A 25,192-nucleotide genomic window follows, 5' to 3' on the forward strand; every position below is an offset into this window, starting at 1 on the left:
AAGATGATTTGATTATTACTTTCCATACAAACACAACGTATCTTTATTAAAATTTGTAAAATAAAAACAAAACAAAACACAACATTTCAAGTTAGTTTAACAAGTGTCTTCCCTATCCCCTGCCCCAACAAAACCCAACCAAGCCAGCAGGACAGGTTATATTAATGCAGGGAGCTGGAGAGGGAGGGAAAGATGGCTTTAGACAGGGATAGGGTACAGGTCAGGGGGCCTGGAGGATTCATTGACTGGCAGACCCCATGGGAGGGAGTGGGGCTAGCCAATCTCAGCAGCATTCCTCTGCAGTTTTAGGGAAGCCCCTGGAGGGGATGGAGACTCTTTCTAATTCCGGGTCCATTTCCTCTTCTTCTACTTCCTGGAACTTTGGGTCTTAACTGAGACTCAGTTTACCCATAGTAAAGAAGGGTGGGGGCAGAGGACTGGAGATCTGGAAGGTAGCCACCCTCCCAGACTCAGGCCTCAGTGCTAGGGTGACCCCTGTAGTGATCCCTATAGGAAGGAGAGAAACCAGGTGGCTCTGCCAAAAATGTCTGGACCATCACACCAGAGACCCAGCATGATTCTGGGTGGGCACCATTACAGGGATAGCACCCATACGGCTCAGAGCAGAGGAAGAGATTCCACCAGGGCTGGGGGATATTGGCTGAGAGGGGGGTCCATCTGTCCAGGGAAGCCTTGGTGAGGATCCAGCCCGACTGGTGAGGCTGGGTGTGGGGGTCGATGCATACGTATTACCAGGCTTAGGAGGGCCTTGGGGTGGCCTGAGGGCTCGTGCGGAGGTCACAGAGGAAAGGGTCCCATTCTTGGAGAGTGTGTCTGAGCCCTTGGGCCAGAGCAGGGTCCGGGGAGCGGTGGCATCCTCCCTAGTCACCAAATAAGTAATGAAGTCAGAAACTGTAAAGGGGAAAGTTTCTACATGCCTTGTCTTACTCTCCCTTCCCCCCACTTCAACTCTCCTCTCCCTTAAAATCTGCCCATAGGAAAGATGTTTCAGCCACTGCCCACTCTTCCATGCGATGGGAGCTGCCTAAATTCCCAGCTTTTGTAAGGAGAGCTAGGAGAGCTGAGTCTGGGCAGAGACCAGGGACACTTACTTGATATTGTTGGCAGGCTCCTCTACGGCCTTGCCGCGGTGTTGGTACAAAAGGACCAGTCCAGCCAACAGCCCCAATCCAATCAGGGTGCCCATAACAGCTCCTGCAACCACCGAAGCCCCAGGCCCTAGAAAAACCTTGGTGTCAGAAAACACCCAGCTGTTCCTCACCCCTCTTCAATCCCACTAGCCCACCGCCACCATACATGCTTTCTCTTTTTCCCTATTAAGAAGAGGTGGCTGTCAAGCAGAAAATGGTCACTGACCAAACATTTGTACAAACATTAGAGCAGGACAAGCTCCTTGCCCTGTTACAATGAGAGGCCTCGTCCTCTCTTGCAACCCCACCCCCACCACTGACCAACCTTCTCCTAACCACACTTACCAATTGACCTTGCGCTCACTTCCAGGGTCAGATTGCACTGGGCACTGCCCACCTCATTGTGGGCCTTGCAGATATAGACTCCAGACATGGAAGTGGAAAGGTTTTTGAGGCTTAAAGACCCACGGATGGCATCTGTGGACACAATTTAGCCATCAGGCCAGGGATCCTCTTTCCCATTAAAAAAAAAAAAAAATCCTGCCCCTCCTCTAGAATATCCTCTTTGACTCTCTGGGAGACTCAGCCTGATGAAGGAAAAGTGTGACAGACAGCACACTGGGTTCTTCTCCCAGTTGCAGAACTGCTAGCCCAAGACTGCTCACTATTTCCACTGCTTAGCGTCCCCAACTGATTGGGAAGAGAGGCTGAAGAAGCGATGCCCAGAAAAACCAAAACATGATTTTTACTTTTACTTCTGAAAGGCAGAGTAATGTGAGAGAAAGAACAGTAGGAATGAGAAAACCTGGGTTCTAGAATAGGCCGTGTGACTAAGCAAGTTACTTGCTATCCCTGGGTCCCAATTTCTTCATCTGTGAAATGGAGTAATAGGTATGACCTGCTAGATAGTGTTGAAAGGATTATATGAAATAATCATTATAACAGTTAAAGTTAATTGGCTACTTAGTATACACCAAAGACTATGTTCTTTACATGTACTAATTTAGGAAAGTTTCACAACAAATCTATGAGGTAAGGACTATGTAAAAAAAACCCAAAAAACTTTTATTATAAAAGTGGTCAAATGAAAAGTAGAAAGAGGGACCAAATGAAAATCCATATATCCACCACCTCGACTTAACAATTGCTCACATCTAGCTACACTTATTTCATTTCCCTTTCTCTTTTTTTCTGGGATATTTTAAAATAAATGCTTAACCATGAATCTGCAAAAAAATGAGGACACTGCCCCACATAACCACAATACCATTGCCATACCTGATAAACTAATAATTCTCTAAAAGCATCTAATACTCCAAACTAAAAATGTCCATCAATTCTCTCATTAAAATTGAAAAAGAAATGTTCCAATTGCCCCCAAATGACTTTTATAGCTGGTGTGTTCAAATCAGTGTTCCTGATATCCCGGTTTTACAAATGAGGAGATGGAGGCACCAAGTCACACAGCTAGTGAGCAGTGAGCTGGAATTTGAATGCAGATTGCCCAGCTCCAGAGCCCCCTTTAGCAATATAGTTATACAGCACCGTGAAAGCACCCAACATGTGGGTGCAGCTGGCAGGCTCTTTCTCCACGTCCCCACACCCTCCCCCACCCCCTCCTTTTCCTCCCTGGTACCTTTCAGCATTGCCTTCCCTTTTCACCCCAGTCCCTGGTACCTCTCATCGTCCCAGACCCCAGCTACAGTCTCAGCTGTCTCCGGAAGTCCCTCACCTAAAACTGGTGCAAAGAAAACCTGGGCAGATGGGGGTGGCCGCTCCCACTGGTACTGAGCAGCGGGCTTACTCCTCGGGGACTGGCAGCTCAGGGTCACGTTGGTCCCCACATGGGGCGCTCCCAGTAGGTGGCAGGATGGAGGAGCTGGTGGCACTGGGGGAGGGGACACTGGTTAAAAACTCACACCCAAGAGACCAACAGACACACACACACCCCCAACTCCCACACATATACCCTGTCACTGCATTTGCCCCTCCTCCAACCTTCACACTCAGCCATTTGGGGGAGAGACCTGCCCGACCTCCCCTGGGGGTGGGAGGTGTTGGAAAGTGTGTGCTTCTCACTTACCCAGTACATTGAGTTCTAAAGTTTTGCTGCTATAGCCCCTGCTCAAGCCTTGACTGTCTTGCACATTCACAGAACAGCTGTAGGACCCGGAGTCTTTCTCCTGGAGGCCCTGCAGCCGCAGGGACACATTCCGGGAGGGCATGGAGTAGACCAGGGATACTCTGGGTTGGCTTGACACTGTTCCACCGATGTACGACAACACCTGGTGTGGGCATAACGCCTCCCCATTATTACATGCATGCACTGTGCCCGCAGGCTCAGCCAGTCCCTATGCCTTCTAACCTGTACCAGCTCCCAATTCAACCCTATCTCCTTAGCCACCCTCTTACCACACCCCGGGTCTTCTTCACCAGAACAGTTCTTGATCCCCTATACATTGTCTCTTCATCTTCCCCTTGTGGTGTTTAGAAAGGGGGTATAATAGGTGAGGGTAATGTAAATAGGGGTTATGCATGAAAAGAAACTTAGATTGCAGGGGTAGATCCAAGATTTAAAAAAGATCTTTTATCTTCTTTTTCTTGAAGATGCTCCCTCCCTGCCCCAAATGAGTAAGTCCAGGCTCTATGAAACCTGGATTTACCCCTGCTGTCTTAAGTCTATTTGGTAACTAGGGGGTATGTCTGAAATAAAGTCTACTTAGACTTTATTTCAGACATACCCCCTAGTTACCAAATGACCTCTTGAACACTTTCTAGGGCTTCGAAGGAGCCATGCAAGTAAGGGGCTCTGCAAATGAAGTGTCCTTGACCTCTGGGTGTCTCTGGCTTTACGTGTAATGTGAAGAAGGATTACGTGTAATGTGAAGAAGGAGGCTAGATGGGAGATGTGGGAGGAATCTGCCCCTTGCCTCTCAAGGTGGGTACAAGGGGCAGTGGGACAGATAATCATTTGGGAAGGGGCCTGTGGCAGTGTCCAAAGCAGAGAATGAAAACTTGAAGATACTCAACTTTTAAAACTTGTGCGATACACTAATCCTTCCCACCTCAACCTCCAATCATGGATTACCCACCAACCCCTACAGCAAAATAAAATGCCTCTTCACTTTTTAGTGTTTTGTGTGCGGGATTTATAGGGGGAAATTGGGGAAAAGAATTCTTTTGGGACGCCTTCAAGATCGGAACAAAACTGAACTGGTGAGGAGGGCTCTGCTTTTCCCTGAAAACTCCTTCCTGCCCCGCATTCCCGAGCCGACCCCCCACCCTTCTCCCTTTCCTTTCCTCCCCCCCCACCCCACGTTGCCAGCTGTCAAATGTTCCCTCCGCCCCCACCTGGCGCTGATACTCTGGGCTAAGACGCTTTCCTCCCTCACCTGGTTCAGTTCCTTCCTTTCCTGTTTCAAGAACCACTGCACGGTGAGCACCTCCCATGGCTGGGCCGAAGACACCTCCCCTCGAAGGGTGTACCACGCCGGGAGTACCACTTCCGCTCCCTCCACCGCCTGCAGCCTGGTGAGGCCCGCGGGCACATGCAGCTCAGGCTGCGCGCGCGCAGCGGTCGCTGGGGACGAGAGCGAAGCGGCGTGAGCGCGGACCTGCCCACCCCGCGGAGGACAGGGTCAGGAAGTCCCGCCGACGGAAAGGACGACCGCGCGGGTCCGGCCCACGGAGGCTCGAAGACCGACCCGCAACCCTAATTTAAGTGCGCGCTTTCTTGTCAGCGCTTATTCTCCCCTTTACAGACCCTCAGGCCATGGGTTTGTAAAGGGGAGAGGGACACATTTCTGTGTATTTATTTGTATCCAGAGCCGCAGATTTCGGAGCACCAAGAAGAAGGGGCAGATTTCCAGCAAGAAGGAGAAGACAACCAAGACCAAGGGCAGGCTTAATCCTTTTGATGTAAATTCTGCGTAGTCCACTTGCTCCCCTAATTTACCCGGGCGGGAGCCAAGGATGCAGGGAGTGGCGACGCTGGTCAAGATTTGTGTTCCTCGCCCCTCTGTTCTCCATCAGAGGGAGGGGCGGGCGGGGTTGAGAGGCCGCCGGTTACCCTGTAACCCGCCGCCGCTGCTTCAGAACCGCCCAGAGCCGAGAGACTGGAGCCGCCCAGCGACCGCTGTGCTCTGGACTCCCGCTTACCCCCGACGCGTGTGCTCCCTAGCAAAGATGAGAGTTGGGACCCAGCAAGCTCCGACGGGCCCTTTTGAGGTGCAGGCGATCTGGGAGGGTCCTCTGAGGTCGCAGGGAATCATGGCAGAGCTGGGATACGAATGAAGGTCCCCAACAATCAAGTACAAAGATGTGTCTGCGCGTGTCCTTTGTCCAGGAGGTGGACTGGGTTGTTGGTTTCAAGGAGGGGACTATCCACCACTGTTTGCACCGTGATATCTAGGCACACTCACTTTTAGCCCTTCGGGGAGGCAATGGAGTACCTGAGTCCTAAGCCATATGGGGTAATAACCTCGGGCTTGTATCCGGCCGGGCCTGAGGACACTGGCCGCCCTAGGCCTCGGCCTCGCTCTTGGGCCTTGGCACTCTGCAGCGTCACCTCCGCCTGGTGACCAGGCGGCCAATGCACTGGCAGAATCCGCAGACAGACAAGGCTCTCTGCCCTCCTGGAGCCCGGCTGAAGGCCTCTGAGGCCAGGATCCGACCAGTCAGGATGACAGCCACCCCCATCCTTTCCCGCTGCGTGTCTTTATAGAACCCTTACCCCTATTCCTAGCCTTAGGAGCAACCCCCTTCCTATTTCCTGGCGGATCCCTGAGGGTCAGGCAGGAAACTTGTGCCCAGCGATAAGCTACAAGACAATGACGGGGGAAGGGGGGCACAGGGCCGGAGGCCCGACGGGCGGAAATAACCTAAGCCTCAAGGAGTCCGACGCCTCCGGGGACCCCACCCCCACCCCACTTGGAAAGGCCGAGGCCCGGAGGCCCGCGCGCGAACGATTCTCCCGGCCTTTCGGCCGTGCTCTCGGAGGCCAGGCAGTTGCTAAACGAAACCCGCAGTAGGTGCCCTCAGCGACCTACTCCAGGTCCCCATGTATAATTTCACTGTGCAAAAGGTAGGAGGGTGGTTAAGATAGTAGTAATGGATACACTTCAGGGCAAATGCTCCCTGTCCTACCCCCCAGTCAGAAACCAGGAGCTGAAGTGGCTGGAGGCTTCCGCCCTCGGTCCTGGGTGTCCGCTGGAGCAGAAGCCGCCAACTCTTGGTTTCTTTCGCTCCCAGGGTCCACAGTGGGTGCCATCGGGAGAGAAGGGGGTAGTTGGGTCTAGGCAAAGGAGACAAGAGCAGTCCAAGAAAGGGACCCTCTGGCCCACTCCACAGAGTGAGGAAGCAGGCAAGGGCAGAAAGAGAACGAACACGGGCTTGCTCCCCAGGGCTACTATTTTTAGTCTCCCTCTTTCTCTGAGAAACTCCCCCCGCAGGCTTCTCACGCCCCAGGGGCAGCAGCGCTGAGCCACTGAGGATCGCGGAACGTAAGGGCCTCTCCGACAGCCCTGGCGGGCAGAGCCCGTGCCTGCCCCAGTGCCGTGGTCCCGAGCGTCATTTAACCCTCGTGTGGCCAGGAGAGCTCGACGTTGAGCCTGGGCGGTCAGTATTAAAACTGAAGCTGAGTTAGGAAAAAGGAGGGGTTACAGGAGAGCTGCAGACGATGCCTAGGCGGCCAACTCGCATTTTTCTCCCTTGCTTGGGAGACCCCCAACAGGAAGGAGGACGGGAGAATCAGGGGACAGAATACAGAAGGGAAAGAGATGCTGAGGTTGACGTTGGAGGGGGGAGGGGTATTGAGAAGTTGAGGATCCTGGAGCAGGTTCACCAAGCCTACAGGGGCAGGGAACTGTCCAGGCTTTGGTGCAGCTAGTGAGCTGTTCTTGAACCCCACTATGTCGGGGGACTCTAATACTTTATGCCCCAATACCCTTGCAGCACAGACCGGGCCAAAGGGGACACGTTGAGAGTAAGGCGCTCCCATCTCTGTCCTCATCACTATGGCTTAATTTCATTCTACATTTTTCTAAACCTTACTTACCCTGGCGACTTCCAATCTAGAGCAATGAGTTCAAGTTGACCTCATCTAAGCCACCCTTCACCCCACTTGGGATCCTTGAAGAGGGATGGTAAGAAAGCCTGGGAGGTGGCAGTAGAACCGGCTTAGTTCCTGCTGGGTTCTTTTCTCCCCAGATCTCGAATTGGGCCACCCCCTGGGAGCTCTTGGGTGCTCCTGGGAGCTCCTGGGTGCACCCAGTTCCTGGGTCCTCCTGGAAGGCTGCAACACTCCTCAAGCACTTGCTCCAAGGAGGTGCCCTTCCTGACTTTCTGAGGCCCTCATCTCTATTTCCTTTGTCCCTTTGGCTCTGGGAACCAAGGAGGGTGGTGGACCTCTGGGGGGGGTCACAATCTGCTCCTCTAGGCATTCAAAGGCCCCTCCCCCCATTTCCTGTGTCCTAAATGATCTCAAGGTCGTGCTTTTGGGGCCCCTCCCTTGATTCCCAGGGCAGGAAGCAGGAGGAGGGGGCAAGAGGGAGGATGCCGGCTGGGGAATTGACGTGAAGTGCGGGTGTTAAGCGCGGGGACCAGGGAATTCCCCTGGGGGCTCTTGTGCATCAACTTGTGTGTGGGGTGGGGGCGGGGGAGGAGCAGGAGTTAAGTCCTTAAGCTCTTTAGCCAGTGTCTCATCTAGAAGCTCAGCTCATCCAGCTCTGCTGGGTGGAGGTGGGGAGGGGGGCTGAGGAATGGTTCCAGTAACACCCCAGAGTTCTACCGGTTGATGCCCTAACCCTCTCCTCCACCACACACACCACACCCTAAGTGGGAGCTGTCCCCAAACATTGGGGATAGAGTCAACACCAGCAATCATGCCCTGGGTGGGGAGGGGAGGAGAGAGAGAGAGAGAGAGAGAGAGAGAGAGAGAGAGAGAGAGATTGTTGGGGGGGGGCAAGAGTCAGAGGCGGGAGCCCCGTACCACCCAGTCCTCATCAGGCCCCAAACCGCCACCTCCCTCAGGGTCGGAGTCACCCCATCTCCCATCTCACTTCTCTCTCTGAAGTTCCCTCCTGAAGTGCCAGGTTTCACTCACCGAGGGTACTCAGCCCCAGGAACAAAACCCGCAGCAGATTGGACGCAGAGGATCCGGGCAGGGACATCATGGCCTTCCCTGGCCCGGACGGAGTCAGGGGCGCCGGCTTCGGGTCACACCGACCGGCAGGTGCTGAGGCCGCGCAACAGCCAGAGTACACGCAGGAGTTGGGCCACTAATACCGAGAGAGGCTCTAGCCAGAGTCCGTGTGTGTGTGTCCGCCGGTGGCAGGGTGGGGACCGAAGGGGACAGGGGGCGGGGCATTCGAGGGGGCGGAGAGGTCGCCGTCTTTCCGGGCGGGGCGCACGAGTGACCCTCCTCGCGCTCGGACGTCGGGACCTCGCAGCCTTTATGGTCAGCACACAGGGTGGGGTCGGCTAAGCCCGGCGCGCTCATAACCTTTCCCTGAGGCAGGGAAAGAGAAGGATCCTTATGGTCACAGACAGTGCGGCTAAAACCTCTACCTCCGCTGGGTGGGTGGGAGGAGAACGCAAGGGAGGGAGGTTTGGGGATTCCCCGATGTCCAGGGGCCACCCGAACCCCTACAACCCTAAACAGCCGGGCTCTGGCCTGCCTAACGGGCTCCATACCTAACCCGGGAGGCCTTCCTGAAGGAGGAAGAGCGGAACCGAGTTTTCCCGTCGCCACTGGCTCTCCGCAGTGTCGGGGGGCTGGCAGGGAAGGGGCCAGAGGGCCTGGCGAGCGGACCCTGTTTTTCGGCCCGAAACGACCGCTTTCCTAGGGCCGGGGTGAGGGCTGGGCCGCGAGAGCCGCGCAGAGGAGCGGGTAAAGGAGTGTGTGGGGGGGTGGTTATAGCCATGCCCGGCCCGGCCGCTGTCGCTCCCGAAGCCTAGGGCTGCCCCGGGACGCAAAGGAGGCGCCGGCGTGGGGACCAAGGGACCGTGTTCATCTCTGGGCGGCGAGGGAAGGGTTCGCAGCAGGTTCTCGGGGACGCCCTAAACCCAGGCTCGAGGGTCACTCGGTCTTGTGCCTCGTCCCCTGAGCTAGGACAAGATTGGCGTGAAGACTCCTCGGGAGTTGAGCGGGAAACTGAGGCAACGAGAGCCGAGTTCCCAGCTGCTTACCTCTGCAAACACCAGCCCATGGCCTATGCTGCGGGGAGACTGGACGGAGCCCCTCCGAGGCTTTATTTCCCGTCTTCACAGTTCCCCACCTCTCCTCAGGCCCGCTCTGATCCTAATTCCCAGGACTAGATCTTGTTCGCGCGAAATTAATATAACCGCCCCTGTCCCGCCATCTGCGCCCCCTGGCGGCCACGGCCCCTGACGGAAGCACACGCACCTGTTCCTGCTTCTCTGTCCAACAGCCCCAACAAAGATGCTTCAAACATCCGGGCACAGTTCAACCTCCGCGCAAAGGCCACGGAGGGCAGAAAGCATAACCACTAATTCCTGGCGCTGCCTGTTCCGAGTGGCAGTTGACTGGGAAGAAAAGCAGCCAGGCCTCCTGAATTCGTTTATTCCAAACAGTTCTGTTCTAACATGGAGTGTGTACCTTGTGCTCGTACTGCACTCAGACCCTCCGAGCTGCTTCTTCCTAGTGTGACTTGCCTGGCTGCTCTTCAAATACCTGCCAGGCAGCTGGGCTTTGAAAAATGCTTATGCAAACACTATACTGCCAGTGCAAATCATGGAATCTAATACTTGGCAGCTCAGTGGCAGCAAAGGCAACATAAATAGATAACTGCCAGTCTCATATCTTTATGCAGCGACCTACAAACTTGGAATTGTGAAATAGACTGTGTGTGTGCTGATTTGGTTTTTCTATTCTATCACACTCATATTTTTCTTGACTTTAGCCTACATTGCAAACCACCTCTTGTAAACATTTCTCCTTTGTTTCCAGACCAGGGTTAAGTCAGCCCAAATAAGTAATTCCTTCCCAGAAATGCAGTACAAAGTCTCTTGGTTGTGTAGCCCAGGAATACCAAAGCACCTACACAGGCTGTGCTCATCCTTATTAAGTGCTACTCCTAAGGCAGAGCCTCAACACTCACTCTCTGTAGCTAACTTTTCCTTTAGAATTCGGATCCCAAATAATCTGCAGCATCGAAAGTAAAGCTGCAACCCAAGATCTGTAGGTGGTCAATGTTTCCAGGTGACACAAGGCCAGTCTGTTCAGGACTCTCACTGCCCTCACCCCAAAGAGTTTCCACTGTCTCCTATTCCATCCACGTCTCCTGACCCCAAGGCAGTCAGGTGGTAGAAGTTAGCAAAGCAGCTCCATCACTTCAAGTTTTGCCAAGATGTGTGTTAGGGTGAACATTGCTCTCTAGTCTTGTGTAAAACAAGAACATTGGCACAGATGACCTGTGAGTGACCTGGGAACTGACTGCATAACCATGTAGTGTGCAAGAGCTAAGTTCATAGTTCCACATTGTAGGAGACTTGCAGGTCACTAGCGTTTCTTCCAGTCATACCTCATCTTACCTCTCTTAAGTGTTTTCTAATGCTGATTCTTACCTGTGAATATAGTGTCTCTATCCCCCTTGCATCAGTTATAAAGCTTCATGAAGATCTACAGAGTCCACGTTTTATTTTTAGCAATGCTCATGTAGTTGTCTGACACCCTGTTGTTCTCTTTTTTAGAATGTTCTGACCAAAGAGACTGTATATTCAGTATCAGCAAGCTACCTTCTTTCCAAGTCTCCATTTCCCAATGCTTAGCTTTGTCCTCTTGCCCCTACCTCTCACCCATCCCAAGTCCAATGTGAAATTATGGACTAGATCAGTCTTTGCCGTCTTCCCCATGCTTTCACAGTGGCCTGGCAGTACCCCCTTCTCGGTAATGTGAGGTGGATCTAAAACATCTCACTCAATGTCCACAAAACACTCTGCCACAGCTAAGTACCCAACAGCAATGGAAAGTGGGATCAAGAAAAAAAAATGCACAAAGCATAATGTTAGTTTTGGGGTTGATCAGTGGCAGAGTTTTAGGGATGCTATGCAGTATTCCTGGTAATAATGCTTTTTCCTGCAGTACTCAGCACGGAATACTGTGAAATTATTGCTACAAGATGGTCAATGGAGCCTCAGCCTATAGGACTGTAATCCTAAATTCCACAGAAGAGCAAATACATGACAATTTCCTAGGGCCCATAGCCGTAGACTGTGCCCAAGGAAAAGGGGCGCTACACCCAAACATTCCAGAATATTTATAACCGTCCTTAAGTAACACGTTTTTAGCAGTTCACTTCATTAAACAGCCAACTCCATAAACCTAGACTCAAATGACATTAATAAAAATCATCTCAATGATTATAGGCTCTCTAGCCATTAGATAAATAAGCATCAACCAACCAAGAGGTATCAGAATGACAAAAATCACTGATTTGAGACCATTCAGGTAGGGAGGAAAGAATGTTTTTTTATTACACGCAATTTTATCTTCTATAGTATAGAAAAATGGAGAGAATTGTAGCTCGTACCTAGATTTGCAGTCCATTTACAGTAGAGCACCTGAGAGATGTGAGGGAATCACTGAAGATACATAATCAATCTAACAAGTCCCCACCACGACACCAAGGTGATCCCTGACTACCCTACTAGTAAGCTGGCTCTTAACCAAGAGTGCTAACCTCTAAGTAGAGTACTAGATGACCCACAGAAATCTCTGAAAGATCTAAACATGGTAGGTACCTGCCTAATGAACTGATAGCTCACAATTTCCTCTCCTATGGATCACTTAAAAACTTCTTTAGATGTTTCTATTGGATCTTCTCTCCTTTTTATATGCAGTATGATGACACTGATTCTCCACTTTACTCCTTGAGAGTTGCCCCTGATTACTTAGAGTGAAAATGAGGAATGAAAGTCTCATACAGGAGCGGACGGGTGGCTCAGTTGGACGGGTGGCTCAGTTGGTTAGAACGCCATCTCTGGGCAACGGGGCTGCCAGTTCAATTCCCACATGGGCCAGCAAGCTGCGCCCTCCGCAACTAGAATGAAGTCAATGAGCTGCCGCTCAGCTCCCGGGTGGCCAGATGGCTCAGTTGGTTGGAGCACGGGCTCTCAACCACAAACTCAACCACAGGGTTGCCAGTTGGACTCCCGCAAGGGATGGTGGGCGGCGCCCCCTGCTACTAACAACAACAACTGGACCTGGAGCTGAGCTGCACCCTCCACAACTAAGATTGAAAGGACAACAACTTGACTTGGAAAAGTCCCGGAAGTACACACTGTTCCCCAATAAAGCCTTGTTCTCCTTCCCCAATAAAGTCTTTAAAAAAAAAAAAGTCTCTTATACATTAATGTACTTAGGATCAGAAGTAATATCCTAGTCATTTTTTAAAAAAAAATACAAAATGGAATGTCCAAAATGTCCAATGACCTTTGGTACATTCTAACAAGAAATAATGACATTGGTCAGTCAGGTGCAGAGAATAGAAGAAAGTGAAGGTATCCTGCTGTGTTTTTTCTGTTCATTCTTAGCAGTAAGTCAGAGCACAGTCCCCACTGCCGGTGCAGCCATACTCTGTTACAAAAAGATCAACTAGTATGCCAAGAGGCCAGGAATGACTTTAATTTTTTTTTTTTAAAAAAAGCTTAAACGTTAACACAAACGTAAAGTTGGTACATCACAGAAACAAAGGTCTTTGCAGGCAACACTGATTGGGAATAGCAAAACACTTGGTTGGTGAAAAAAATGAAACTCTAAATTATATACAATAGTAGCTAAAGGTGATATTGAAAAACAGTCTTATTTACTGTGACTCAAGATTTAACTTGCCATTATCTATTGCTTATTTATTCAGGGTTGTAAATAATACTTATATAGAGACATAGAGATGTGTAAAAATGAAACATTGTGAAAAAAATACAATTCTTCAATTTCATATGAAACTCAAAGTATAAGTTTTGTCCAATATGGAATGTACCTACATTTGTTTATATTAGGGCTCTAATATCCATTTAAAAATTATTTTTTGTTTTAAAAAAGAAACAGCTGACCCACTATGCAAGTTCGCTGTATATCTTGCTTGCTCAAAATGAGCATTTTCAGGTGAGGTCTGTTGTGTTTGCTCAAAGTCTACTGTGATTCCTTAGAAGTTGTACTGGCCCAATCGTGGAAAGAGTTTCCATGATGAGTCTGATGGCAGCATCTGGATGAGGGACAGTCTGGGCAATGAGAAGTGAGAGAAGAGGGAGTTAAGAGCCCCAATCCTTATGAAGGATGACATTCAGTTGTTAAATTTTAAGGGGTACCCGATGGCTTTTTCCAGGCACTCAACTAAAGAGCCAGCGGAAAGAAAATCTCTCTCTACTTCCACAAACTTGATGTAGATGGATTTGGGGGAGACTCCGGGATCCACAATACAGTTCTGAGACAAAAACCCATTAATACCAACCCAATCTTTGCTGAAGGTTTTGGTGTTTGCTTGGAAATGTAAAAATAAGCATTGCTGCAGAGTCCTGACCTCAGCAATCCCGAGGTAGCAATAGATAATTCGGGTGGGTTCTATTTCCACCTGTAAGGAGGCTTGTGCTGAGAGGGTTTCCAAGTCAACCCGGCCCTCCTTTCCTGGGTCCAGGGAACTTGACTCCATGTGGGGTGAGGAGGGCCTCTCAATACATTCTTCATAGCCGATGGCATAAAGGCCTGGGCTTTTGGGAATACCTCCAGGCAATAAATACTGCACCACGTTGCCCCCGGTTGGTTTGGAGTGGGCAATGGGTATCCAGTGAGTTTCCATGTGCAGCTCCAGGCACCTAGCTTCACTAATAGTGATCTCTAGGAATTTGTAGTAAACATTTTTCCAGTTCATTTTCTGCACACGGGTCATAATGATCCGTCCCTCAGGCTTCTCAGAGTTGAAGTACTCCCGGAGTCGCTTGCCCAGGGGCACCTGGGAGCTGATCTCAGCATAATGGTAGCGGATATCCTCTTTCCAACGGGTGTTATAACCAATTCCAAAAATGGCCAGTTTATTAGAAAGATGAAGCCTTGAAAAGTCTGTCCAGCTCTGAAACACTTCCCATTTCAACTGTACTGATTCCAAAATCTGAACAATATTCTGCATGATGTCTCTCTTCCTAGAAAGAGAAGCGAAAGTCAAATTCCTCAGGTGTCCTGATCAGCACTGTTCAACAAAATTTTCTGTAATGATGGAAATACTCCATGTCTGTGTTGTCCAATATGGTAGCCATTAGCACTTAAAATGAGGCAAGTGTGAGTGAGATACTAAATTTTTAATTATAATTTGAAATTACGTTTAAATAAACACATGTGACTAGTGGCTACCATATTGGACAGTACAAGTCTAGATAATCATAGTATTAAAATCTGAGAAACACCACTTCCCCCACAGGAAGCTTCTAGAAATTGATAAACTGCTTTCCATTACTTATACAGTCTGGCTGTATCAATCTTAGTAACTATTGATACATAAGACCCGAGGACTTCAGAAACCCAAGGATCACGAATTTTTTAAAGTGGCTGTTATAATGTGTGCATGATGGACTTCAAACCTAAGTACCAAAAGCAGGCGAAGGATGCTATACTCAGAAAGGTATCCAGTCTCACTTAAAATAATGAACAGCTTAATTTCTAACCGGGAAATTCTGAAAGTTTAATAATTTTGGCCCATACATGCTTGCTGCAGGAAAACAGATGACTGATTATCAGTAATAACCTGATAAAAAACAAAATGACATTTTTTCTATTTGTCTGAAATTCATTACTACTATCAAATTTAAAAGAACTGTTTAACACAGAATTAAGACCCAAGAATTCAGGTGGAAAAGGTCCATATTAGGCTTAGCTTTTAAGAGAAAAATTCAAGCTAATGAGATTTTGAGACTATTCTAAAAAATACTTTATAAAGGGAAGCAAAAGTAAAGAAATCTCGATTTTGATTTAGACAGTTAACAGAGTAAGAACAGAAAATGCAGGAAATTCTTGTTACACATGCTGCTTAACTCATATAATTGAAACTGATACCTCACGGAGATAGATAGATAGATAGATAGATAGATAGATAGATAGATAGATAGATAGATAGATGATTACAAGTTTGCTTTTCAGGTATGCCAAAACTGATACTGGAAGACTGAAGTTTGTTAAATATTAACTTAGCAACAAACTATTACCCTCTACATCAATCATAGACTTAAGCTACAAAAATACTCAACTACCACTCACATACAATCAACTGTATGCAAGGAAGAGGGTAGATGCGTTGGTTTACTAACAGCTTCTTGGAAGATTAGAGAGACCCTGGAAACTTCCTATTCGATGCTCAAAGGTTCCAGGGGGAAGCTTTGGGAACAAACTGGGGGATCTTCCACAGTCATTCGCAGTTTGTCCTTTTACTCTCCTTGACTTTCTTTGTCAGATGACAAAGAGCTCACATTTTGTTATCAGCTGCTTCTTGGAGCCAAAAACTGTCCTGGATTTATCCTCTACCCTTTAGTTTATCTTGAAAGTTTCTCAAATTTCAGGATGGCCATCTACATGGAATCACTGCGTTCCTGGTGGCGTGTCCCTCTTCGCGGAGGACACAAAGGCACTTGATTGCTCTTCTAATATTTATACTGTGGTGCTTGTGAGGCTAAGTAAGATACAGGATCATGTTTCTGCATGGGTCAATGCTTTAAAGAGAAATAGCCCCCATCCTTCCGTGTCCTCTTTTGAAGTATTTCACTGATCTCCAGGAGGACTAAGCTAAGGAGTTGGGATGGAGGGCAGAGATATTTGATTGTTTTGCTCAATGGTGTACCACAATGCCTGCCACACAGCAGGTACTTGATATGTAAGTGTTGAATAAATGACTAGAATAGGTGACTCTTCTTTATGGATGAAGGATGGTGTTTTACTATAGGTTATGTCAGCTCGTTCAGGTTGGTCCCCCTGTAACACACCTACAGAGAAAGAATACCAAATGCCCAAATGCATTATTTTATTCAGCACTATCACAGCCCCAAATCATCAGTAAAGAATAGCGCTGAGGAAACTGTTGCACTGCAAAATCAACTGCCTATTAGGAACTTCTATAACATTTCTCACCTTGCGATCTAAAACCTGGAGAAGGAGCAGCACAGGCTGAGTATTTCTGCAGAGCCTGTCAGTTTCCCGCCTTGCTGATCTGACCTCAGCCTGAAGCTCCCTGGGCTTAAGATTCATTGTCAGCTTTTCAAAGCCATGGGGCACAATGAGAACTGGACCCAGTTATTGAAACGGTCCTTGAAAACTGTCATATTTCCTGATTGCTGACGTTCCAACCAGAGGAAAAGTTTGCATAGTTTGAGGTTGGTGACACCAATTCTGTGAAGTTTGAGTTCATCCCCAGTTACATTAACAGGGTCCCGAGTGGTTAAAGGGAGAAATGGGACATTTTAGTGAAAGATACGATGGCCTCTTTGGAGAATAGGGGTCCGAAGGTATAGGCTTGTAATAACTCATTTTTTAAAATACTCATCAAAGTTTCCCTTCCTTTGGGATATTTTGATGTCACAATTTAAAAAGAGACCTACCTCCCAACAAGAGATGGCCTCAAACTTACTGATCAGAGTCACAAACTTCTTTTTTGAGGAGTAGGAAATGGTTACAATTTGGGGGAACAATTCTTGATCCCTAAACTTTCACCCTCGCCCCAGACATGGAATCAGCTGACATTGGGAATTCTTTGGTTCCAGAGATACTCTGAAAAAGGAACAAGCATTTGAAAGGGGTGTTGGTGGTGGAGGAGGTTTGCTGAATGAAAACAACTAACAGTATTTCTTCACTACGTGGCTTATTATCTATCACAGTCCTCTCCACCTGACTCTTCCTTTTTAGTTTTCCTCCACCATCTCTCCAACAGCAGGATCACCTGTGTTGCGGGAGGTATACCAGAATAAGTGGGTGCTGTTACTGCTCCAAGCTTACCAGGTGAAAAAAATGGTGGGCCTCACATTTCTCCATGTTTATCTTTTAATGTATTCTCCTCAATAATTACATTTAATCAGAGATTTACTTAAAGTTATTTAAAAGCACTGAAAACATAATATATCTGGAAACTCAAAGAGAACTGTGATGTTCTTATAAAAGAGATACTGCTAACCTCTCAGGGAGAAGACAGGTGACACGAGCCCGTGGAAGGATCCTGGTCCTCGACCTTTTCAGTCTTTCCTCCAGTAACTGCTTCCTTTCCCACGTGTATAAATAGGTCATCGAAGAGCTTGCTTTCCCCACATGTGTGGGGAATTTCCTCACATTCCCCAAATGTGATATTATTTAAGAAATTTAAGTATCCCTCTAGCCCTTCTATCATTTCACTTAACCCCAGATAAACTCTGGGTCCTGTGACTCGTCTTTCTATCTTATTTAAACATCCACGTGTCTCTATGTGGTGTACTGTGTGTGGTGTACTGTGTGTGGTGTACACACACAGTACACCACAAACACGCTTGTTTTCACGTAACGTACATATTTCTTCTTCTTGTCTACAAAATTCTCAACGTTTTAGGTTAACCACTGGGAAACTTATGCTAAGAAGATGAGGACGCATGACCAGACATGCTTCCTCAGTGAAATGGCTGAGGAAGCACCTTCCCAACGGTCGTTAAACTTAGACAAATACATTTTGTAAAAGGTGAGGCATCTACTTACTGTGCTTCTTCAGAAGATTCTTGTTTTATTTTTAATGTTCTCTTTGTGACAGGTATTTCATCTGAAAAACAGTTTTTGAAACAAATTATATTTTCCTAAGTGGTGGAATACATTTATGTAGATACATAGCTATAAGTTTACTGTTCATTCCATACTTTCCAATTTGAGGACTTAATTCTAGCTTCAATGCCAGATTTATAAATATAACTCTTACATAATGAGATGCATACATTTATATGCAAGATCAGAAACCAGCTCTGTAAGTATAAAATTCTTCAAGGTCACCGTTAAATTTCTAGCTAGCAGCTTAAAGCTTAATTTCACTGCAAATGTGACTTTTAAAGAAACAAGAATGAAAATAATTCTGTGCTATTTAGATTTTCTAGGTAGGTTTTTACATAGCAATTATTCCCCCAATATCAGGATCAACAGACTCTGCATGTTATTTTTCCCAAAAGGTTTGGGTGACTTAACCTTTTACAGCAAAACCAGAGTTATGGGATGCCAAAGTAATGCAGACCTTATTACTGTTTTGAAATTAAGAGGTAGTGATCACTTAGCATCTGCTTTTTTTTCCTTCCAATCTTTAAGTCTCTCTCTTACATCGCGGTAGTCTTAACAGTTTTATAGCCTCTTTCTTCTCTCCCTCTCTTCCAATATTTGAGAGGTTATTTTAAAAAACAGCATTTATAAGAAATATTAACATTTAATCTTAATCCTGTTTCTTTTGAATTAGCATTTCTCTGTCAGCAGGAATTCTGTAAAACAATGTCCCTGGACGTTTATCTTGAGCTGGGGAAGCACACTGATAGTGCCAGTTCTCCTATACTTCCTGGGGGTTGCCTGAGAACCTCACTGGGAGTAACAACATTTACTTATAAGTGAACACTCATCACACAAATTACTATTAATGTGCAGTGGCTAGAGCAGAAACTTGATTAGTACTCCTAATTCATGAACATCAAAATTGGAGCATTTGGTACAAAAAGCAACTACATACACTCTTTTATTAGGCCACACAAGTTGAGATTTGATGGCCAGGAGTTTTATTTTCCATTTTTAAGGCTAAGACTGGATAAATCACTGTAGCTATTGTTAGGATGGGATCCTTTACAAAGTTTGAAGGAGTATGATCGCTGATAAAGCTCAACTATGAGCTCTTTTCAAGATAAACCAAGGCTTCCCTTCATTTTTTTGTTCAGATTGCAGTCTGGGAGAGGACCTTTTCCAAATCACAAACAGAAAAGAAAAAGGATTTGGGATGAAGGAAGAAAAAGATATAGTTACATCTATAGCAATTGAGCCAAGAGTCAGTGCTCGTGGCAGTCATCTTAGAACTAGGAGGTACAGGATATTTAAAATTGCATAGGATTTGGTCACCGAGCTTCCTGGGTAGCTCAGAATGAGGAATTCTGTGTCTTTAGGTTTGCTGGTACCCATATCACCAAACGACCAACACCGAGCACTCGTGGGCAGTTGAAGGTGAAGCCAAGGATGCCCGGAGTGCCCCACAGACGGGCTGTGCCTTGTGCGGACCCCGGCATCGGTACCAGTCCCAGTGCACACAGAAAGGAATATGTACACACACACACGAGTAGCATACATATGTCAGCTTTCTTACCCAATTCCTGATCTGTTGGGTAGCCATGGAGATCCTGACTGTGGTTTCCCCAGTCCTCCTGTGAATACTCCTCCATAGTGCTGCCATCTGACTCCAGCTCCTGGTACAAGCCACTACTGTTAATAAGTACAGGCTGGCAGGGCTGAGCATCCCATCCTCCCTGACCAAACACCTGTTCCAACTGTTCAAATGTGTAACTGCTCTTTCTTTTCCCAACACCATGTTCTTTCACCCGACTGTAACACCTGCGAAGGGTCTAAGACACAAAGTCTTTTGTTATTCCTTTAAAGCTGTACTTCCTCTTCCAGGTACGGACCACAGATATTAATTACTATTAGACAGACATAGACAGACAAACATAGACACATTGTTACAGGAATGCTAGATTTCAAATTCATTATTATATTAGAAAAAATACTAATTTAGCATTTACTCAAACATGTTATAATTCAAACAATTATTTTGCAATTAATTATCCATTAAACAAGAAACATTACAACATTATTGCATATACCCCATACACGTTTATGCCCCCTCCCCCACTTCAAAAGAATATGGGGGGAAAAAAAAAAAAAAAAAAAAAACAAGAAAACAAGAAATACCAGCCAGCCAATAGGATGCACACCTGCCACAGAAGAGAAAGAGCTGCTGTTGTGCCAGAATTTAGAGAAAGGGAGGAAGGGAAGACAGAAAGAAGAATTCCCAAAGCAAAGAATATCACCTTCCTTACTCTCGATTAAGAAGGAATACGGGATAAAATCAATTGCCTAAACGAATCAGCTAGTAAAACATACTACTTACATAGTCCATATTCCTTACTAACTCATTCTGTCTTTGGGAAAGTTACTAAAGGAGGGCAAATCAATAACGCTACAGATTCCCAATCTCAAACATCCGTTATCAAGAAACAATACAATAGGGGCAGCCAGTTAGCTCAGTTGGTTAGAGCCCGGTGCTCATAACAAGGTTGCCGGTTCAATCCCCACACGGGCCACTGTGAGCTGCACCCTCCACAACCAGATTGAAACAACTACTTGACTTGGATCTGATGGGTCCTGGAAAAACACACTTAAAATAAATAAAAGTTAAAAAAAAAAAAAACAGAAACAACACACTAATACCTATGTCTAAAAATGAGCCAATAAAACTAGTCTATTTTCCAGCTCAAACTGCCAACTAAACCAATTTCACTTCTCTTTCTGCCTCATGGCACACAGCAAATAAATATCATTATGCAAGTTCAAAGATAAAACCTGATAATTTTATTATCTTGCACAATCCTTCAATTTTCTTCATGATCTTGTAAGGCATATTTCTGATTACTAGCCCAGTTCCCTTAGTTTAATGGTACATCTTATTCTATCTTACATGATATTTCAAAAGATAAATGAAGGACTTAGTCCCAGCTTCCAAATTTAGTTTAGTTACACTGAGTCTCTATTCCATCTCTGCCTTCTGTTGTTCCTTCTACTCTAGTGGGTTCCACTTGGAATTTTCTGGAGACAAGACCCTTTTTCTCAGGTGGCTCCCAAATGCTTTCTAACCTAACTGTGCAAAACCAGTTCACCTAAGATGTAATGTGTATGCATTATCCAGATTATGAATTTCTCCTGAGATTATTTTCCATAAGATATCACCTGTTCTCACCAAATGAAAATAACACAAAAATCTTTATAGCGCCTCCGTGAAAGCTCAGTATCTTTAAATCACAGTTGACAAACCACAAGAAGACAGTTTCTTAAATATTTTGTGGATCTGTCCCTTGATGCCAGAAAGCCAGATGGGCAAAGGAATAATAAATGTATGACACATATGATCTTCCTCAGACATAAAGAGAGCAGTGAATAGCATCACCTGTCCGTCCTAAAACCGGCCAGCCTACCCCCTGCATAAGCACCTTCCTCATTCTCCCTCTCGAAATCTCTTCTGGTGCCTTAATTGACACCTTAAAGGATGAAGGTTTCTGATATTACACTCTTTAAAAGTACTCCTTCCTTCTCTTTGTAAAGGATAGTCACAAGTACCTAACACTAAACTTTCTAGAACAAATCAGAAATGAATTTGGGATATGTGCTGTCAGCAGCCTTTCCAATGGAAGGAGACAAATGCTGGCAGCAGACCTCACTGGACTTTCTACAAACCCGCCTTTCCCAGTGCCCTCTGCCCTCCTGGCAGGGATTGGAACTGGAATTGCAAACATCTCCTGCCAATTTATTTTTATCTCACAATGTCTAGCTGCTGCCTCCAAGAACACCCCAACCCCTTTTCGACTCCTCCAAGGACCGTAAATGGAGAGTCCCAGCCGTGTCCCTTTCACCCTTGCAAGGCCATAAATAGAGCTGGAAAGCAAGCCACTGCTCACAGCGACTGGCTGCCTTAGAGAAGAGCCGTCAGCACACAATGGAGCCCAGTCAGCTCTGTCACTGAGGGTCTTCTCAGAAATCAAGGAATACAACTAAATTCCTTTGAAGAAAGGTGCCACACTGTTCAAGATGGAGGCCTAAGCAAAGCCACCACACTCTGACAATACACACGGTGGGAAACCACAGAAAAGATTTACTTTCTTTGAAACCACCAAATTGAGCTTACGATTCCACTTGGCTTATGTCACCGTGAATGAGAAAACTAGTAACGTCCAATGGTTTTAGATATGGAAGAACAGTCAGATGACATATTTTATATTTCTTTGTAGTGTACATGTGTAATACACTTTAATAGTTAACATGCTGATTATGTAAAATATCTATTGGGGGTCTGAAGGAAAAATACGTGGTAATCTTACATCCATATGATAAAATCTGATGTAATGAAATAATGTTAAAAAGATTTCCAAATTGATTTTTACTCTCTGAAAACATCAATACACGATGTACCTTCTGGGTTCAGTAAAGACCACAGATTCAAGGAGAGGCTGTTTACATAGGACACATTAACTAAGATAGAAAAAAGAAAGAACTCAAACACCAGCTTGACTGCTACTGTAAGAAAACACTGGATTTAAACTAGAGGCACTTTAGAAATGGATAAAAAGGACATACGGACACCTTTCAATTCTCATCACCCATAATAAATCAGACAGGTTACACTTTCCACACTCTGCATGATTCACCAAAGCTTATAATTAGATAATTGTGTGTCCAACAGTCCTAAATAAGCCAACTCTAAATCTGAAATTAAGATAATGCTCCAGATTCTAGGAGAAACGAAGTCTCACTTCCCATTTTGGACAGCTGCTCCGAACCCAACAAGAACTTCAGTTGAGCTTTTCTTGGAGAACCATTTCCTATTTCCTGCTCAGCACAAAAACCTTGCTTCCTTTCCTTCTTCCTTTAGCTCACTCATCTTAGAAATTAATCGTAACTTAAACTCTAGCATTTTTTAAACCATTAAGATCTCAGGGGGAAAGAATTGGCTTAAAATTATTAAAGACTGTTCATTCACAATTAAGAACACTTTCCTTATTGTGAGAAATTTCCACGGTAAATCGAGGATACTGTCTCCTCCGTGGGGGAAGAGCTGTGAGATACGCTGCATCTCGAATGAGGTCCCAGGGGCAGAGATCAGAAGAAGTCCAGAAAATCCGGATAGAAGAACTAAAGTGTAGGTAACAAATTGATTACGTGGTCAAATCAGAGTTCATAGGTATTTGATTTGGAAGAAATGCCGGGTGAACGCTTACTAAAGCCACCGTGCCAAGTGCTTAATGACTACAAAAGGCGAACCACAGAAAAGACTCGAAAGATGCCCCATTACCAAAGCAGGGAGAAAAACGATGGCTGACAACTGATAATTTATAGACAGAGGGCAAGTTTTGCCCCAGTTTTTAAGATTAGAGTGAAAAGAAATGAGAGAATAAAGATGACATTCATTGTGGATGAATGTAAGGGGAGTCTACGGGGGGGGGGGCAGGTAAACAAAGGCAGGAGTTTTAGATGGGCAGGATTGGGGGTTCAACGGCAGCGATGCAGAGAAAGACCCAGGGTTACAGTACACGTAACATTAAATACAGGGCACAACGCAGCTATCTTGCCAAAGTAAGTAAATCCAGTATTGGGTTGTATAAGCAGAGGAATCACATGTAAGCTATGAAGGTGGCTCTTCCTCTCTATTCAGCACCGGTGAGGCCACAGCTGGAGCACAGCATTCAGTTCTGGGCATCGAACCAGCTACAAGAGAGGGAAATTGTAGAGTTCAGAAAAGGGCAAATAATATAATGAAAGGCTTGGAAAATAAGATCTGTAAGTACGCCAGTGGTTTCATCAAAGCCCTTTCTGACATTATATAAGCTACTTTGGGGGTAAAAAAAAAAAGTTTCCTTTGCGTCAGTGTCCTCCAATCCCTCCTTTGACTGTCAGAAAGTGGGAAGAACTGAATTCTTCCGTGGTATGTATGACAAGGTAGGAAGCAAACTCAGCAAATCGTATGGGCACGTGCCAACCAATTCTGCTCCTGGCTCAATCATTTTCTCAAAATTTGCCCCATTTCATACAATCGTAAAATAAGCACCATGACAAAACCACTGTTCTAACGAGTGGGACAGGGTGGTAACAGGAGGAATAGAAATAAGGCATATATAAACGTGTTGTGTAGAAAACACTGGCATGATCAGTCTAAGATGTCAGATGAAACAATAAAGTCCAACTGCAGGGAGGAGAGCTTGGTTATAACAGCAGGAAACAATGTTATAAGAAAAAAACAAGCAGTGAAACAGATTTTCAAATGTAGTTGTCAAACTGGCCATACTAGAAATGGATTGCATAGTTTATCTTAACCATCTGCCAACTAAATATGATAAATTTGAGATTCTTTGAACCCAAACGATTAAATAAAGAATACACTCATTTGCAAACGAAGTCTTAAAAATCACATATTATATTCCATAAGAGAGAGAGGAGAAATTACATTGGGAGCAAGTCTCCAGGGACTGATGGTTTACAAAAGTGCTGAAAACAATACCTCAGCTTAAGCAGATGTGTATTTTGAAACAAAACAAAACAAAACAAAAGTCTTTGTTAAATTATCTTCTTCCTTTAAGCTAAATTACTGCTTGATTTTAACTGTTACAACTCGTTGCTCTTAGTTAATTGAGGCAATAAAACAACACAGGGTTTATTTCAGTATCTTTAAGGAAGACTCAAAATTTCTTTAGTTTTGTTTTCTTACTGTGAGCACAAAGGTAGGAAGAAAAAACCACCTGAAATAAACACATTTCTGTAAGCAGTAAGAGGATATTAAGAATATACATAGTATAAATTGCTGGATATATATACACACACACAGAGATGTACCTAGTGATTAGGAAGTCATCTAAGGCAAAAATCCATCTGGGGGCCAGCAGAACTTTTACTACCTATTTTCTTAGGTTTCCTGTAACTAAAATCTGGCAAACTGACTTGCCAATCACCTAAACCCTTTAAAACCAAACAAACAAAACCACAATAAAACAAAAATACAGCACTTGTTTTACACTCCCCCAGTTCTTAAAGCTACATAGGAAGTTTTCGCAAATGGAAGATCTATTCTTAAGTTTTCCTGTTCTTTTTCCTCTCCAGAGCAGAGGTTCTCAACTTTTGTGGGTCATAGATCCCCTCCCCAGAAAAATGCACATACAAAACTCTTCCCTACAGTTTCAAGGGGAACATGAACTCTCTGAAGAGCCTATATGTTAATAAGAACTTCAGATTAAAAAAAAAAACTCTGCTCTATACC

General features: G+C 45.8%; 2 protein-coding genes across 10 annotated transcripts in view; both read right to left on the reverse strand.

The window, feature by feature from the left end:
• Positions 1-123: 123 nt before the first annotated feature.
• LOC117017847 (endothelial cell-selective adhesion molecule) lies at positions 124-8,482 on the reverse strand. The gene is made up of 7 exons (XM_033098432.1): positions 8,254-8,482; positions 4,544-4,731; positions 3,235-3,436; positions 2,884-3,039; positions 1,497-1,628; positions 1,113-1,239; positions 124-881 (listed from the first exon to the last, which is right to left on the reverse strand). The coding sequence occupies exons 1-7, from the start codon at positions 8,321-8,323 to the stop codon at positions 557-559; spliced, it is 1,200 nt and encodes a 399-aa protein (XP_032954323.1). The 5' UTR covers positions 8,324-8,482; the 3' UTR covers positions 124-556.
• A 4,292-nt stretch (positions 8,483-12,774) lies between these two features.
• The window catches only part of MSANTD2 (Myb/SANT DNA binding domain containing 2), a 29,492-nt gene continuing 17,074 nt past the window's right edge, over positions 12,775-25,192 (reverse strand). Inside the window, exons 1-4 of one of the 9 annotated variants that reach the window (XM_033098020.1) lie at positions 23,560-23,649; positions 19,484-19,583; positions 17,863-17,923; positions 12,775-14,306 (exon numbers count right to left, since the gene is read on the reverse strand). In XM_033098020.1, the coding sequence (XP_032953911.1) occupies positions 13,454-14,306; positions 17,863-17,923; positions 19,484-19,559 (990 nt within the window). In that variant the 5' untranslated portion in view covers positions 19,560-19,583; positions 23,560-23,649 and the 3' untranslated portion in view covers positions 12,775-13,453. Of the gene's footprint in view, positions 14,307-16,589; positions 16,915-17,862; positions 17,924-19,483; positions 19,740-20,108; positions 23,650-25,192 lie in introns of those variants that run through there. The other 8 variants (XM_033098021.1, XM_033098018.1, XM_033098017.1 and 5 more) reach the window with 8 other exon arrangements.

The sequence above is a fragment of the Rhinolophus ferrumequinum genome, chromosome 25 (genome assembly GCF_004115265.2).
Source record: "Rhinolophus ferrumequinum isolate MPI-CBG mRhiFer1 chromosome 25, mRhiFer1_v1.p, whole genome shotgun sequence".
NCBI classification, from domain to species: domain Eukaryota; kingdom Metazoa; phylum Chordata; class Mammalia; order Chiroptera; family Rhinolophidae; genus Rhinolophus; species Rhinolophus ferrumequinum.

What these genes read in the sequence shown, in the direction of transcription:
- LOC117017847 (XM_033098432.1), bottom strand. Translation starts at nt 8,323, where the DNA reads ATGATGTCCCTGCCCGGATCCTCTGCGTCCAATCTGCTGCGGGTTTTG. An exon ending in TTTAGAACTCAATGTACTGG is followed by an intron (nt 3,040 to 3,234) that starts GTAAGTGAGAAG and finishes CCCCTCCCCCAG; the next exon opens with TGCCACCAGCTCCTCCATCC. An exon ending in TTTCTTTGCACCAGTTTTAG is followed by an intron (nt 1,629 to 2,883) that starts GTGAGGGACTTC and finishes TTGTGTCCACAG; the next exon opens with ATGCCATCCGTGGGTCTTTA.